General features: G+C 45.8%; 3 protein-coding genes across 3 annotated transcripts in view; all 3 read left to right on the forward strand.

Moving 5' to 3' along the window:
• The window catches only part of fnta (farnesyltransferase, CAAX box, subunit alpha), a 144,039-nt gene that overhangs the window by 90,375 nt on the left and 38,981 nt on the right, over positions 1 to 14,683 (forward strand). The gene's annotated exons all lie outside the window — the stretch shown is intronic.
• Positions 1,118 to 8,202, forward strand: sncb (synuclein, beta). The gene is made up of 6 exons (XM_076162852.1): positions 1,118 to 1,236; positions 2,231 to 2,364; positions 4,869 to 4,898; positions 5,130 to 5,215; positions 6,799 to 6,885; positions 8,011 to 8,202. Exons 2-6 carry the CDS (start codon positions 2,244 to 2,246, stop codon positions 8,038 to 8,040), a joined length of 354 nt encoding a protein of 117 aa, XP_076018967.1. The 5' UTR covers positions 1,118 to 1,236; positions 2,231 to 2,243; the 3' UTR covers positions 8,041 to 8,202.
• On the forward strand, positions 9,150 to 9,901 carry adirf (adipogenesis regulatory factor). The gene is made up of 3 exons (XM_076162736.1): positions 9,150 to 9,237; positions 9,363 to 9,416; positions 9,798 to 9,901. Exons 1-3 carry the CDS (start codon positions 9,150 to 9,152, stop codon positions 9,899 to 9,901), a joined length of 246 nt encoding a protein of 81 aa, XP_076018851.1.

Genomic DNA, 14,683 nt, shown 5'->3' on the forward strand with positions numbered 1-14,683 from the left:
TGGGGTAAATGCAGTTAACCCTTCAGTCTGACTGTAAATCACCTGAATGAGGCATTGAGGCGAAACAAAGTATTTACAAATCAAACATATGTGACCTCTAGAGGACATACACGTGAACGCCGCTCCCATGGAAGAATCCTCTGCTCTGATTGGTCGTTCAGTGTCGTTGTACATGAGAAACCCATATGGTCGTGACTGCATGTTACGTTTCACACACGCAGAATGGAACGACCCGGCGTCTATCCGAGGACTGCGGGAGAATAAACACGCAACACGTTTGAGTTCTCAATTGTTTTTAATTCAAAGATAGTTGCAGAATTGCCCGTTTGTGTTTTGCGTGTTTTTTCTCAACGCAACAAACAATTAATTCATCTCAAATCAATACACCGCGGCCTCTTGTGGCTCACTGCAACATCAACCCCCCATCCCTCACTCAGAATGGTATCATCCTCGGATTACCCTTATTTGGTCAATGCAGGTCTTAGCATGTCAGTGTTGGAACATTACACGGGGCTGGAATGGAACAGAATCTCTAATGACAGCATCAAAGTCACTATTTCTAATTTGTCTGAGCGCAGTGAATTATAACACACCTCCATTCCTGCATGTAGGCTACAAGATGGTGGTTCTGCCTGTTAATAATAGCCTGGAAAATGATAGTATTTCTGCTGCAACAGTCGTAGATAAATTCAAAATGGGGTCTGGCAGGATCCCATCTGGTTGAACACATGAATCCTGTATGGGCAGGATAAAGAAAGAGTGAATGAAAATGGTACTAACAGAGAGATGCATTGAAATAATATCATAAAAATAGATTTTGTCTTTGTATTTTATGTTCTTTTTACGTAATATCCCCCGTTCGTTATATGTTTGTGTCCACATTTCTGACATCAGCTGCTGCAATAAACTAAAAATAACCTAAATTAAAGACAAACTGACGTGATGTGACACTTAAAATCCACATTTTCCTCCAAGAGTACCAGCTGACATGTTGGGGGTGATCAGCGGTGGAGCGGAGGGAGGAGGAGGAGGAGGGGGGTGAGAGGGGGGAGGGGGGGGGGGGCTGTACGTGATAGTCTGAGCCGCACGGTGAAGGGGGCCGTCCCTGTGTGTGGAGATCAGCCCCGAGGAAGGCCCACCGAGCGATCAGAGAGAAGATAGCACTCACTTACGCTGAATTCTGAATCGACTGCGCGGCTGAAGCAGAAGGGGACGAGTCGAAGGCTATTTGTACAGGTAAGGAACATTCCCATGCTCGTTTACAATTTACAATTTCACGTATTTAAGCGCGTAAAGGTCATCGGCGGCTGAGGATCGAGCGTTTACGCGTCGTTAAAGGAAAACCGTCGACCCATATTGGTGTAGATGTGACATGAATGATAGTTTTGAATCAAATTGCGGTTGCGTGATATTGCAAAGGCGATGGAAGCCAGCAAGAGATGGAGGCATGCGTGTGAAGTGATGTCTCATAATGTGGTGCGCTTCATCATTAAAAATCCCATCTGCAGCATCCAGGTTCCAGGACCTCTGGATGGATCAGACTCAGGAAAAATCAGCCAGACTGTCAGGGCTTCTGTCAGCATCTATCACAGCTCAAATCAACAAAATGGTGCCTGCATGTGTGTGTAATCAGATAACCCGTGGTTCCATATCTTACAACCCGAGTGATCACGATCAGCTTTATGCAGCGATCAGACAGAGATGCATAGTTAGATATCAGAGTGTAGATCGAACTCCTCTTCCTCCCTCCTTCCCTCCCTCCCCCTCCAGCAGCTCCATCGAGCGCTCTTTTTTTTTTGTGGCGTTAAATGTCATGATTCCGATCCGGAGCTGTGGAGGCTGAGGGAGGCCTGAGCCCGAGTCGCTCCCAGGCGCGGTGCTGTTATCTGAGAGAAGCATCACAGCCGAGCAATAATTAATGAGAGCCTCCACCACAATTAACCATTTCATTGAAATCTTTTCGCCTTTGAATATTTCATGCATTGACCAGGATGAGGTGATCGCATGAGTGAACAGGAGGAGAGGGGGGGGGGGGGGTTTACTACAAGCTGATGGTCGACCTGCAGCCATAAGGATCGACCACAAGGGGCGTTGCCTCCATTTTCATAACCTATGGGGCCTTATGCTTGAGATCCCATTGATATTTGTGTAAATGTATAGGTGTTAGATAGTGCAATCTGCAATCTGCACAGAGCAGTGACCGTCAGCTCTATGATCCATCTCTCCACAGTAGCTGGGCCAAGATGGACGTGTTCATGAAGGGGTTGTCTAAAGCAAAGGAGGGGATGGCCGTGGCCGCCGAGAAGACCAAGGAAGGTGTCGCTGTCGCTGCTGAAAAGACTAAAGAAGGAGTCATGTTTGTAGGTAAGAGGATCAAAGAATTCAGCCGCAGCTTCCTTCCACGCCCCATCACATGCAGTCCAGTCACACCGATATTGGAAATGTGCCTATTACATGTAGGAGGCGACAAAGCAGCAGTGAGTATACGTCAGCCCTGAAACTGATCTATATTCTCCTCTTCGGCCCAGATAAAGGCCAGCGTCTGATCCCCTTTTTGTGCGTGAAAGAAACCAGCAGGCCGCATCCTTTCCCCTCGTTGCTCACTTGGATTATGTCACAATCGCCTGGTTTCATACGAGTTCAGTTGCAGTGACCCAGTTTTCACTGTGCAGAGCTTAATAAAGAAGGACTGAATCCTCTCTTTAGGTAAATACAGAGCAATGTATTAGAGCTGATGAGCCAATAAATCATTCTGACAGATGATCCATATTTTAGTTGTTCATAGAAAGGCTCATGCATGATAAATAGCAATACACTGTTCTGTATGTGATGGTTAATATAACTTGTTTTGTGGAGAAGCCATTGGGTCAGAGGTTTTATTTTCATTTAACACGGATGTGGTTTGGATGAGCGAGTGTTCTCCTGCCCGCTCGCCTGGCTTGCCTGGGCGAGCGGGCAGAAGGGGGGGTGGGGCAGCAGGATGGGGGGAGCGCTTCTTACCACACGTCTGTTTATTGGACAGCAGCAGACTATAAAACGGTCTCTGCTTGTGGTCTTATCCTGGAGACAGAAAGGCCACAGACTTGCATTTTTCCATTTTAGCTCAGGCTGACAGCATGGAAACAGATTCCATTCTCCTCATCCTGCTCTATCTTTGAGTGGCAAAGTTTATTTCTATGTCTATTTCACTTTCGCTAAAGAATGAGTAAATATGTGTGGTAGGTGATTGATCAGTATTTGTTAGGAAAATAAATAAAATTAAATCCATAATCAATAATTTGCTGATCATTTGTCTGATTTAGTATCAAACTTACTGTGAAATATTCTAATATTGACCATGTTGCCCATATTTCTAGCGTTAATATTTCCCATGCAGCCCAGCCGTGACTCTAGCTGTGTAGTCTAGCAGTGAGGGTGCGATTACAGGTGGGTGTGGTGGATGGACAGCGCTGCCCGAGAGATGCAGGGATGATAGAAATTTGTTGTGTCAGAGCTGTAGTTACGCTGTCATCCGTGTCTACAGTCGCCACCTCAAACTATTTATGTGGTACTGGCGTGTTTTGTTTTGAGTGATCAGTCAGTTTCAGAGATGCTGGCTATTCTGGGAGCACATGTCTCTGGAGATGGAATTAGCTCGGGTTTTTATCACCACATCCCTGTCACTCAATCAGCTGAGGGCGAACGCGTCAGTGTGAGCGAGCCAGTTCATGTTCTGCTGCGTCTTGTCTTTGCCTGTGGTGGATCTCTGTGCCTCTGTGCCCTGCTTGTTGAGCGTGGTGGTGGTGGTGGCCTAGAAAGCTGCGTATGATTCGCTTGAACTCCCCTCGTGGAGGAGGGGCAAGAGTGATCTGATAGGCCTATGGCCCACCTTTAGGCAGCTGCTGCTACTGCAGACCGCCCACCCAGCTGAGCTGAGCAGTCGGCCCGAGTGAGGAGAAAACCTCCTGTGCAAGATGCCATTCAATGTCAGCACCCATTCAAAGAGCAAAGGCTTTTTTCTATACAATATGAACTCATTTCCTCCTTACAAAAGTGAAAGATTGTTGTCACACGACATCATCGTTTGACAGCTTCATTCTACACTTTTAGAATTTACACAATTAGCTCTCTTACTAGTGTTTACATTCATTTGTGTGATTGTAGACACAGTTGTCAGTCTTTTTGTCCTGCCTCAGCTGCTTTCTGACGGTCCTAAGGGACCAATAAGAGATGCCACTGCAGCACAATAGAGAGGATGACAAGGTTTGAGTGATGGGCAGCAGTGGGCGAAGTGTAGAGTGGGGAGTAGAGTGCAGATAAATGAGATCTGTCAGAGGTGAGAGGATTGAACAATGCGGTGTTTATGGTCTCAACCAACCCGAAGGTTCAATAACTCTTTGCTATAAAGGAACCACACAACCCGAGTGCCATTACTGCTCCTCCAGCTCTGGGCTGAGAACAATCAACAGAAGATAAACCAAAGATCATTAGATTACACAGCAGCCTACTGAGATCGCACAACCACACGCATGAATGTCAAGTTTCTCTTTTGATCAGCTCATTGTCTAAAGTGGGTCAAGTAGGTAATGACAGATTACATTTAGTGAGCTGTCATGGACAAGAGGCCGCAGTGCTGTGGCTGTGAATTAATGGGCTCCTGCATCATGTTGGCACTGCCGGATAGATGATAGCTGACCTTTCAGCGTCGTGCTCGAACAGACCTCTGCTTTCACACTGGCTATGTGAGAGGAGCCAGGTAGAGTGAAGTTCTGCTGTAGCTACACCGCCTGTGAACCAACTGAACTCCAAATGTCAAATGAAGTGAGCAGCACAAGGACAAAAGGACCTGAACCTGCTCTGACTTCTTCCTTCTTTCTTTCTCAACTCAGGCAGCAAGGCTAAGGACAGCGTTGGCACAGGTGAGCTCTCTTTCTCTCTCTCTCTCTCTCTCTCTCTCTCTCTCTCTCTCTGCTCTGTGTGTGTGTATGTGTGTGTGTAGAGGGTGCATGTCCAACTGGGTGATCTAGACAAAACAGAGAAACAGGAGGACAGTTCATGTAATCTAATCTAATGTGTGTTGTAATCAAAATCCCTTGAGATAATGTTGTGCGTCTGTGTGTGTGTGTCTGTGTGTGTGTCTGTCCTTGCAGTGGCCGAGAAAACCCATGGAGCCATGGGGAATATCGTGGCTGCCACTGGCCTGGTGAAGAAGGACGAGTTCCCTGCTGACATGAACGTATGTGCTTTATGACCGTGGTCTGTCCTAATACACAGCAGTGTGTGTGTGTGTGTGTGTGTGTGTGTGTGTGTGTGTGTGTGTGTGTGTGTGTGATCATGAGACTTTATGTTTCAATATAATATCTAATATTGGATCAGGTTATAGGCGCCCTGAGGTTGAACGATCAGTCAGCAGAGTGCAGCAGATGAAGCCCTGTCTTTGGTTCACATCCTGTTTAACCAGTCTGCTACCTAAACCTACAGGATCTCTCTGTGGGAATATCAGCTCTCCTCCACCGTTCTATTAATGCACCCTGACCCCCTCATATAGATCTCAACCAAGGTCGCCACACCCTCTGGTCACTCTCAGCTCCAGCTCTGAGGACAGAGGTGGAGATGAGGAGATCAGGTTGCTTTGTATCAGCAGTGCCTGGATCCAAATGCTTTAATTAACAATATCCCAGGCAGTAAAAGTAGCTTAAGTAAAAGCATATCATGTTCTCCTGTTTCAATAAGTGCTAGAACGTTTTGTTCTGAATGAAAATATATCAATATATTAAATCATAGAGACAACATTGGGTCCTATCAGCTGATTTGTTTTGGATATCAAATCTGCATCTGTAATATGAATCTAAAGTCACATGAAGCACAATATGTCCCTTTGAATCTAACAGAGAATCATTTAAATATTCAAGAAAGCACAACTACCTCAGAATTACACTTTCCCTGCTGCTTTAGACTTTGTTCCCCTGTCATGGAGCTGATTTGCAGCTAGACCTTGGCTGTGTTCCTGTCAGTCTCACAGTGAAGTCTTCCTCCTAAGCCTTCGTCCTCCAGAGTTGGACCGCTGACGCACTAATCTAATAACTCTAACAGCCTGCTGTAATAGGCCTCCTGACGCTTCTGTCTGTGATAAAACCAGTCGTGTCGACACCCTGACAAAACACCAGTGAACTGCTGATACAGTAATCAGACATGCAGCTCTGCTCTTCATTGTTGCTGCCACAGAGCCATTCACTCTATTTAACAGCTCTATATTTTCCATTATGTTTAAAGATGTAAATACAACTACAGCTCATAATATTGAAAAATGCTGCTTTTGCGTGCCGTCGGTGATCGGTGAACTCATCCTTCTCTCTTATAATACCATAAACTTCCTTTATGTACACACACCCTAACGTGTGTCTGTGTGTATGTGTGTGTGTTCTTACACTAACAGCCTTTCTAATCACGTCGGTGGGCATCCAGCTTTAACACCGTCTTGATACAGCAGACAGGATTATGCTCTGTTCTTCTTCTGACCTAATTGACTTGATTAGTGTTTGGTTAAAAATAAACGTGGCGACCCACTAGCTCTGTTTTCAGGGCTGGCTGCGTCAGGTGGAGCGACGCCGCGGTGCTCTCTGCGTTAGAAGAGAGAAACACATCTCTACCTGCTGTGGTTACAGCCCTGAATGATCCTGCACCTTTGGGGTTATATAAATATGTTCTGTGCCGGCTCAGAGCCTCACTAAGACGCTTTTTGTTGTTTTTCTCCATTAACCTGTCACCTTGTCTGTGTCTTCTCCTTCACCTCTCTCTCTCTCTCTACTCTCTTGGCAGCCTGAGGAGTACGGGCAAGAAGCCATGGAGGGCCAGGGAGAAGCAATGCTGGAGCCAGAGGGGGAGACATATGATGAGACCCAGCAGGTACGCAGCCCACATGAAGCCGTACATCTACAATACGTCTATATGCTTTATATAAGAGTCCATTCAGGCCCTGCAGGGTTACACGTTTTATTTGTGATACATTTCCAAAGTGCCCCCCACTGTCCCACGCAAACACTCCACACATGCAGGTGATTCATCTTTCTCTCTGTAAGTGAATAGAGAGGATTTAACCCCGGCAGTTAACACACACAGCGTACACTGAGAATAGCACTGCCTACATTTGAAATGGAGTGTGTGCTTGCGTGTGTGTGTTGAGGACTGATAAGAGTCTGATACACATGGTTATTTTTGGCATTTGGCCAAGAGAGATAAACCACGTCAAACCTCTTCTCTCAGATAAACACACGTAATGATGAATGGGACAGATCAGGATTTAACCACATTTCTTTAAATCTTAAATCAAAATTTCTACTGCCAGGCACAAAATATTGAGAATCTATATGATGTTCAATAATTTTCTGTTGAAGGACAAAATCAGAAGCATTAAGTTACAAATGGAAAGTGAAAGCCTGCAAGGCGGGAGCATCTTCCATCCTCGTCCTCCTCCATCTCCCTCTTCCTCTCCTCCGCATCTTTTCCCCTCCCCCATCCTTTGCTACACCAGCTCAGTCTGAATGGGTGTGGTGATGACGCTCACTGCCTCTATGCATTGTGGGTAGTGTCAGGGTCTCCCCGCATTGCTGTAAATATGGAGTCTCAGTGCAGTTCTCACCTTGTTGGCACATAAATCCATCAGAGCTGATATCACACATGTCTTAGCCAGTACAGCAGCTGGCCTGGGCGCATTGCACAGCCCAGGAGTGTGTTTCATTTTTTTCTTATCATGTGTGGAGGAGGTGTGTGTGCAGGTTTTACAGAGACTATGCGTCCTTGAGGCTGGCGTTGACACGTGCTGCCCTCTACAGGGCGGAGAGGGGCACTGACACAGCAGGAGAGCGTGTCTGTTTAAGAGTGACATCATTGCCTTCAGCACAGAGCTGCAGCCCGTTATCATGGCTCATGTGCATTTGTGAAGCGATTGAATTTTATGTGATAACATTGAAATCCGAGTGTGTGTGCAGACGTGACATGCTTGTCTCTGTTATCTCTCCTTCTCTAACCCAGGAGAGCCAGGACTACGAACCAGAGGCGTAAAAGCAACATTCCAAGCTAACCATCCAACCAGCAGCACAATAATATTTCTAATAATAAAAAGGACAAATAAAACTACTACAATTATACCCCTGTGGCAAAAAATCTACAAAAAGCATTCCCAATGAAAAATGTTCTTCCTTCAAGACAAATCTTTTATTATGATACAGTATATTGTAAATGTCATGTTCTTAATGTAATGTGTTGGGTGTAGGTATTTATTGAGATGTAGGAACGTCCTCTCGGTCTCATTTCCTTGATTCCCTCCCAATGAAATGAGACCACAATCAGGGCTCGTGAATTTGTACCCGTGTGTATCTGTATTTAGAAATGTGCAATAGATGTTCATCATCTTCCAATGAGCCATTGGGATGGAAAAAAGTCCGGTTGCAAGCAGATATGAATACAATAATATCCTCTAAGTGTCTACAATGCCTGTATGTGGGTATTTTCTTTTCGCGTTTTATTTGGAGATTTGTTTAATGTTTTTGAAGTAAGAGTTTTTTACATTGTATCTTTATAGTTGCTTGTGAAATCATTCCAGTAATTTATCTGTTAGAAATGAACAGAGTATACATGTTTGTGTGTGTGTGTGTGTGTGTGCGTGTGCGTGTGTTTGTGTGTACTGAAGATTTTAAGGAGTTGAAGTCGATATATTCTGTCTTGAAATCATAATGGTTGTCATATCAATATGTGCTTTAAATTGCAGGACTTGTCAATATAAAGGTTTATGTGTCAAGCCAGACAACAAATCCTCTGTAAATAAAAAGTAAAAAAAAAAAAGAAAGGAAGCTATTTGTTGGTAAATGTTTCTTGATGTCTGTGTTTTTGTGTTGTGTTGTTGGGCTGAATAGGTTTCAGTCCTGAGCCCTCAGACAGAGCAGGATGTGCAGAATCTGCTGAGTTGGGACTGATTGGGCACCGGTCCATGTCTGGACTCAGACATAGCTGGGATTCCAGTCTGATCATGTCTGTTTGGGTGGGTTTTGTTTGGGTAATCCATCTGAAACAGGCGGGCTCAGCGGATGCCCGGGTATTAAACAGCCGCCCCACGCCACTCGGGCTGCTCAGACAGACGTGTGAGCGCAACACACAGGACCAAGACAGCAGCCATGGCCTCGTTCAAGAAGTCCTTCGAGGGTCTGAAAGACTCGAGCCACTCGGCAGCAAAGGGAGTCACAGGTACGCAAGTGTCACAGAGCTTAACGTGACAGAGGAAAGGCATTTGGGACGACACATTTCTTTGTTATTGCTCAAGATCTTTTACAACACAATGGGCTGAAGCTGTGTGTAACTGTGTGTGATGGTGTGTTCAGTGCTGGCAGCTCAGGAAGCCGTGCAGCAGGTGGCAGAGTCCCTCAAAGAAACAGCTGACACAGGTACAGCCAAGACTCTCTCTCTCTCTCTCTCTCTCTCTCTCTCTCTCTCTCTCTCTCTCTCTCTCTCTCTCTCTCTATCTATCTATCTCTTAAGCCTCATAAGTGAATATCCACATGTATTAGTTTGATTTAAGTTATGAAACATTTGGTGATATATTATCTCTTAAATATGAGATGAAGAAATGTTTTAAAAGCAGAATCTGTCTGCTGCTCAATTAGGCTTTAAGTTCTCACTACTTTTTCCTACATTTTCCTTATGTGTTAAGGTCCCTGGCATATGGACATATATGTACTTGTACATAATCTAATAGCAATTGTTAGACTGTGTAGTTACTAAATGTTTCTTTCATTTGATTTCTTTACTTGACTGATTACTTGAAGCTACTCAAGAAGCCAGCAAAAAGACTCACGCAGCCATCGAAAAAGCTGCAGACAAGACCACAGACACCATCAAGGAGTTTGGACAGAAACTGGAGAACAAATAATCAAAAATATGAAAATTGAACCTTTGTGATCTGGACTAGTTAACATGTGGGGAGAGATGAACATGGAGAACACAACATGTTCATCTCTCCCAGCATTCTATAGCTCCAGATGAACACAAAGCTTCATGGGAAATTGTCTATTTTTCCTTCTTTCCCATATTGTTTTGTTATTTGCTTCACGTATTTGTTCATTTAATACAAATTTCACTGTGTGTAACCTTTGGAAAATAAATAAAATAGTAACTTCCGTTGTGGTTTGTAAAATGTCACATCACTCAACCCACAGTGCACTAAACAGTGTTACTGTGTGGAGAGGGGCCCTGTTCAGTGCTGTGTGTGCGCGCGCGCGTGTGTGTGTGTGTGTGAGTGTGTGTGTGTGCGTCAGCACTTCTCAATGAATCACGGCCGTCATTATTAGCAGCACATTGCTGAGACGGCCTTTGGCAGGCTGATAGTTACCGATGAGAGTGTGATGAGCGCTGTCTACCTTGGCTCTCACTCGCACACCTCCCTCCACCACACTACACGTTGCTAGGCAACAGAACTCTGTGGCGACCAGGGATTGGTTGGTGCCTTTGAATTAATGGTGAGAATAGTTGTCAGTACACAGTGTTCTGGCCAGGCTGCAAACCACTGCTACTGTCTCCTAAGAAAGGGGAGGGTCTTACAAGGAGAGAAATAGAAACCTCTCTGTCCCACACATTCTCTTCAGGCTAGTAGAATCGTGAAGAATATGTGTGTTAGTGCACACAAGGAAGGGGGGAAGATGCAAGACGTGATGGTTTACAAGTGTTTGTTTGTGTGGGAGTCTCCACCTCCAGGCTTCTGCGGTTCTTCTTCTTTGATAAGCACAATGCCCTTTCTCTTCATCACATATACAGTATATACACACCTAAATAAATAACGCAATGTAATATTTCGCAAAATTCTCTGCAAGATCATTTAACCATCAATATTTAACATAATTTGGTAGGGGGAGTGTCTCTCATATACTCTCAGTCTGCTTCTACTAAAAATTCCTCATTGATTTTGTCCTACTGACTGTTCAAACAAATGCAGCATTCATAAGACATTGTACATTTTACTCTTAATAATCAATTATATATGGATGAAATCTGTGTGCCGCATGCTGTACCCTCCCTCAGGAAGCCCTCACGCCGAGCACGTGTAGTAACATGAAAGCTTTTATGATTTATGCCTGATCTAATATTTCCTCCGTAAAGCCGATATATCAGTTCACAGGTTTATCTTCATGCACACAGTTGCCATTGTGTTGCTATGAGAACCTGGAGTTAATTACTATGATTTAGAGATGATTAGAGAGCCGAACAGAGATTTTGTCATTACATTACCACTCACTGCCAGTACCCGACTGTGGTTTCCAGGGAAACTGGAAATCTGAAGCTTTTCAATAGACACAGCCACAGCTTAAGAGTGAGGATTGCCTAAGATAGATTCTTCTAGAGGCAAACCTGTAGCCACTGCAATCAGTATCAGTCAACAGAGGAGATATACGGACAGATATGAGTCTCCAGCAACACAATTGCAATGTTTGAGCTCCATCTGGGAGTCAGGAATGCAGAGACTTCAGTCTGATTTGGACGGCTAAGGTATGTGTGTGTGGCTTCATTTCATGCAGAATCGTCTGCCCGTTTGTTTTCATAGCTAAAATTGAGCCAGCACTGAATTTGCTTGCATGCTTACGGTTTCATGTACAGGACTGGAATGGAGAAACGTTTCAGGGTAAAATGAGAGGGTTAAAATGTGAGATATGATCAAACTAGCTGTAGAAATCTTTTGCATGGAATGTAGTTTTTCAATGTGCACAGCTTTTGTAACAACATACCTACAGTGTATTCCAGCCATTTTACCTTTTCTCCATGCCGGGGCTATGCTTGGATAGTTGTTGTGAGAATTTGAGCAAACAGTGTGTCAGTGTGTTTGTTATGCCCTGTAGGTTCCACTGCCACTTTGACACTGAGACAGAATGGGAAGTCTTAAAGACGAGATGAAGGGTCTCCGAGACGATCGCCAGCCTTGTGAGAAGACAGATAATGGAGAGCATCCAGGCAGCCCAGAAGACATCTCTGCTCCTGAGGAAACTCAAGTCAATACCAGTGAAGAGCCAACAAATGAAGAGCACAATCAGACAAAACTCCAAATGAACACCGGCTATGTTGAGGAGAGCGCCGGAGATCCAGCATCCAAAGATTCTGCGTTTTTAGCCGCAGTTTGTGAAAATACTGATAATCCAGACTCTGTAACTGAAAAGGACACCAGCCCTCTGAAACAACAACACGAAGCAGATAAGACATCAACAATGAACTCATCGGATGTGAATAATGACGTGACAATCGTAACTCAATCAATGCCCGATGAGCTCCAGTCTGACCTCTCACCACACAGAAGCGCTGAAACTCCCTCAGGAAAGTCTGTGGATCAGGACGCGGAGATGGATGCAGGATGTGAGAACATAACGGTTGTCGTGCCCTGTACTCCAGGACCGTCCACCCCGGCTCCTTTTGGCCAGCACCACATGCGAACACAGGTCAGCCTGGAAGTGGTCCAGTGTCAGTCAGTGGCGACCAGCCCCATGACGCCTCCTGATGGGGGGCAGTCCTTCTTCTTCCCTAACTCCTTTGGGAGACTTGGGGCTGTGGGTGCGGAGACTAAAGACGCCGAGCTGCAGGTGGAGCACCAGGTGGAGTTCTGCTCTGTCGCAACATCGCCCATGACCCCGAAGACACCCTACAGCACAGCCTTTGCAGAGATGGTTGGGAAGGAGGTGCAAATGGAGGAGAAGGTGAAGAAGAGTCCAGCGGAGACTGTCCCAGTTTTGATATTTACGACACAGGTGGATCGAGCTGAGGGATCAACTGCATCTCTAGAGAAGTCCGACTGTCGTGATCCGGGCACGGCAGATTCACAGGTGGACAGATATCAACAGTGTAAGCAGCAGAGGATGGGAAGTATGGATCAAGATATTACAATCCTGGTCACCCACCATGACAACTTTGAGACAGATGAGGAGGAGGAGGAGGAGGAGGAGGAAGGAGAAGGTGAGAACACAGAGTCAGCCATGTATCCCATTAAACCAGAGATGGTCAAGATTGATGAATACGACGAAGAAAAGAGCGACGACGCCCTGGAAAAGATCTCAGAAACCAACAACAGCGGGAACAACTCTGAGTCTGATGCTTCAAATACAAACAATCAGCAGATCCCAGCTGAGGAACCTTCTCTTCCTGCCAGTAAACAACCTAAAACAGAGGAGGGTACAAAATCTCAGGTTAAAGAAAATAAAGGCGTATCCTTTAGCGAACACATCTGCCAGTTGGACGACTCCCTGAAAAAATGTAATCTCCCAGAATCCCCAGCTCCGTTCGGATTCCATAACATCCGCACGCAGGTCAGCCTGGAGGTGGTTCAGTGTCAATCAGCAGCCACAAGCCCCATGACCCCTCCTGAGGGGGACCAGGCCTTCTACTTCCCTAGCATCTCCGGGAGGCCAAGTGCTGTGGCCACGGAGACTAAAGACGCTGAGCTGCAGGTGGGTCGTCAGGTGGAGTTTCGCAACGTGGCGACGGCACCCATGACCCCGAGAACGCCCACCGCCACATGTTTCCCAGAGATCAAGAAGGAAGAGAGCGTAGACGAGAAGACGGCAAAAGACGTAAAGAAGGTGGAGACTGCAGAAGAAGAGAAGTTAACTGAAGAACAGACCGCTGAGGAAAAAGAGGATGAAGAGGAGGATGAGGAGGATAAGGAGGAGCAAAGCGAGGAGCCGGTGCAGGAGGTGAGCTGGGATGAGAAGGGGATGACCTGGGAGGTGTACGGGGCGGTGGTGGAAGTGGCCGTGTTGGGCTCGGCCATCCAGAAACACCTGGAGAAACAGGTGAAGAAGAGGGAGCAGTCGGCCCCTCCCCCTTCTCCGCTCAGCCCCTCGGACGCGCTCCTCCCCTCAGACTCCAGCCAGGAGGATACGGGAAAGGGTCGGGCGGGAAAGAGAGGAGAGCGCGACGGGAAGGCGAACCGACGCAGGCGGAACCCTTTCCGCTTGCTGATGCAGAACATGCAGCAGCCACACTGCTGCTCCAAAGCTCACACAGCTGAGTGACGCACCAGACAAACGCCATGACATCCACCTCTGATCTGCCATGGCTGTGATACAGATTCATCTCAGAGTCTTTAAGAGGGAGAAATCTCCTCTGTAGACTCGACAAAAAGCACAAAAAGCTTTTCACATGAGACTTGGAAGGTGGAACGCTGGAGATCACTGAGGAGGAGCCACACGAGGATGTGATGTTCTTCTGTCATATCTCTTTCTCACACACTTCCTGTGACTTCTACAGTGCATGGACAAGCAACAGAGATACGTGAATGGACAGTTGAGTAAAGGAGAAAGATGTGTGTGTCTTTAACTCCTCCCCTTTTCGAGTTTTTCACATTGGATCAGTCGAACGTTCGCTGAATCAATTTTAGCTGTTTTTCTCGTTTGGGGTTTTTTTTTGCACCCGAGACGATAAGAAGCCATGGCAACCAGTTTCATTATTTTCCTGGTCTAACATATAGCTTTTACTGATAATGTTAATAGCTGAGTGACAGTTTGTGATTGTGATTTACTGCATTGAGCACAACCTTTATCTTTAAGGGCCTAAAGCTGGAGGTCATCGTGTTGAGGATGGATGGAAATATTCAATTCAGATTGAGCTTAATGTTTCCCTGCTCCGTGTGTGAGAGGAACCAACCCCTGCTATGATTGCGAGCTTTTGTACGTCATTT

The sequence above is a fragment of the Genypterus blacodes genome, unplaced genomic scaffold, assembly GCF_046128005.1.
Source record: "Genypterus blacodes isolate CSIRO-AG114 ecotype Tasmania unplaced genomic scaffold, CSIRO-AGI_Gbla_v1 ptg000128l_1, whole genome shotgun sequence".
Lineage (NCBI taxonomy): Eukaryota > Metazoa > Chordata > Actinopteri > Ophidiiformes > Ophidiidae > Genypterus > Genypterus blacodes.

Coding starts and splice junctions, on each gene's coding strand:
- sncb (XM_076162852.1), top strand. CDS start 2,244: ATGGACGTGTTCATGAAGGGGTTGTCTAAAGCAAAGGAGGGGATGGCC. Junction 2,365..4,868: donor AGAAGGAGTCATGTTTGTAG/GTAAGAGGATCA, acceptor TTCTCAACTCAG/GCAGCAAGGCTAAGGACAGC. Junction 5,216..6,798: donor AGTTCCCTGCTGACATGAAC/GTATGTGCTTTA, acceptor CTCTCTTGGCAG/CCTGAGGAGTACGGGCAAGA.
- adirf (XM_076162736.1), top strand. CDS start 9,150: ATGGCCTCGTTCAAGAAGTCCTTCGAGGGTCTGAAAGACTCGAGCCAC. Junction 9,238..9,362: donor AGGTACGCAAGTGTCACAGA/GCTTAACGTGAC, acceptor CAGTGCTGGCAG/CTCAGGAAGCCGTGCAGCAG. Junction 9,417..9,797: donor CAAAGAAACAGCTGACACAG/GTACAGCCAAGA, acceptor GATTACTTGAAG/CTACTCAAGAAGCCAGCAAA.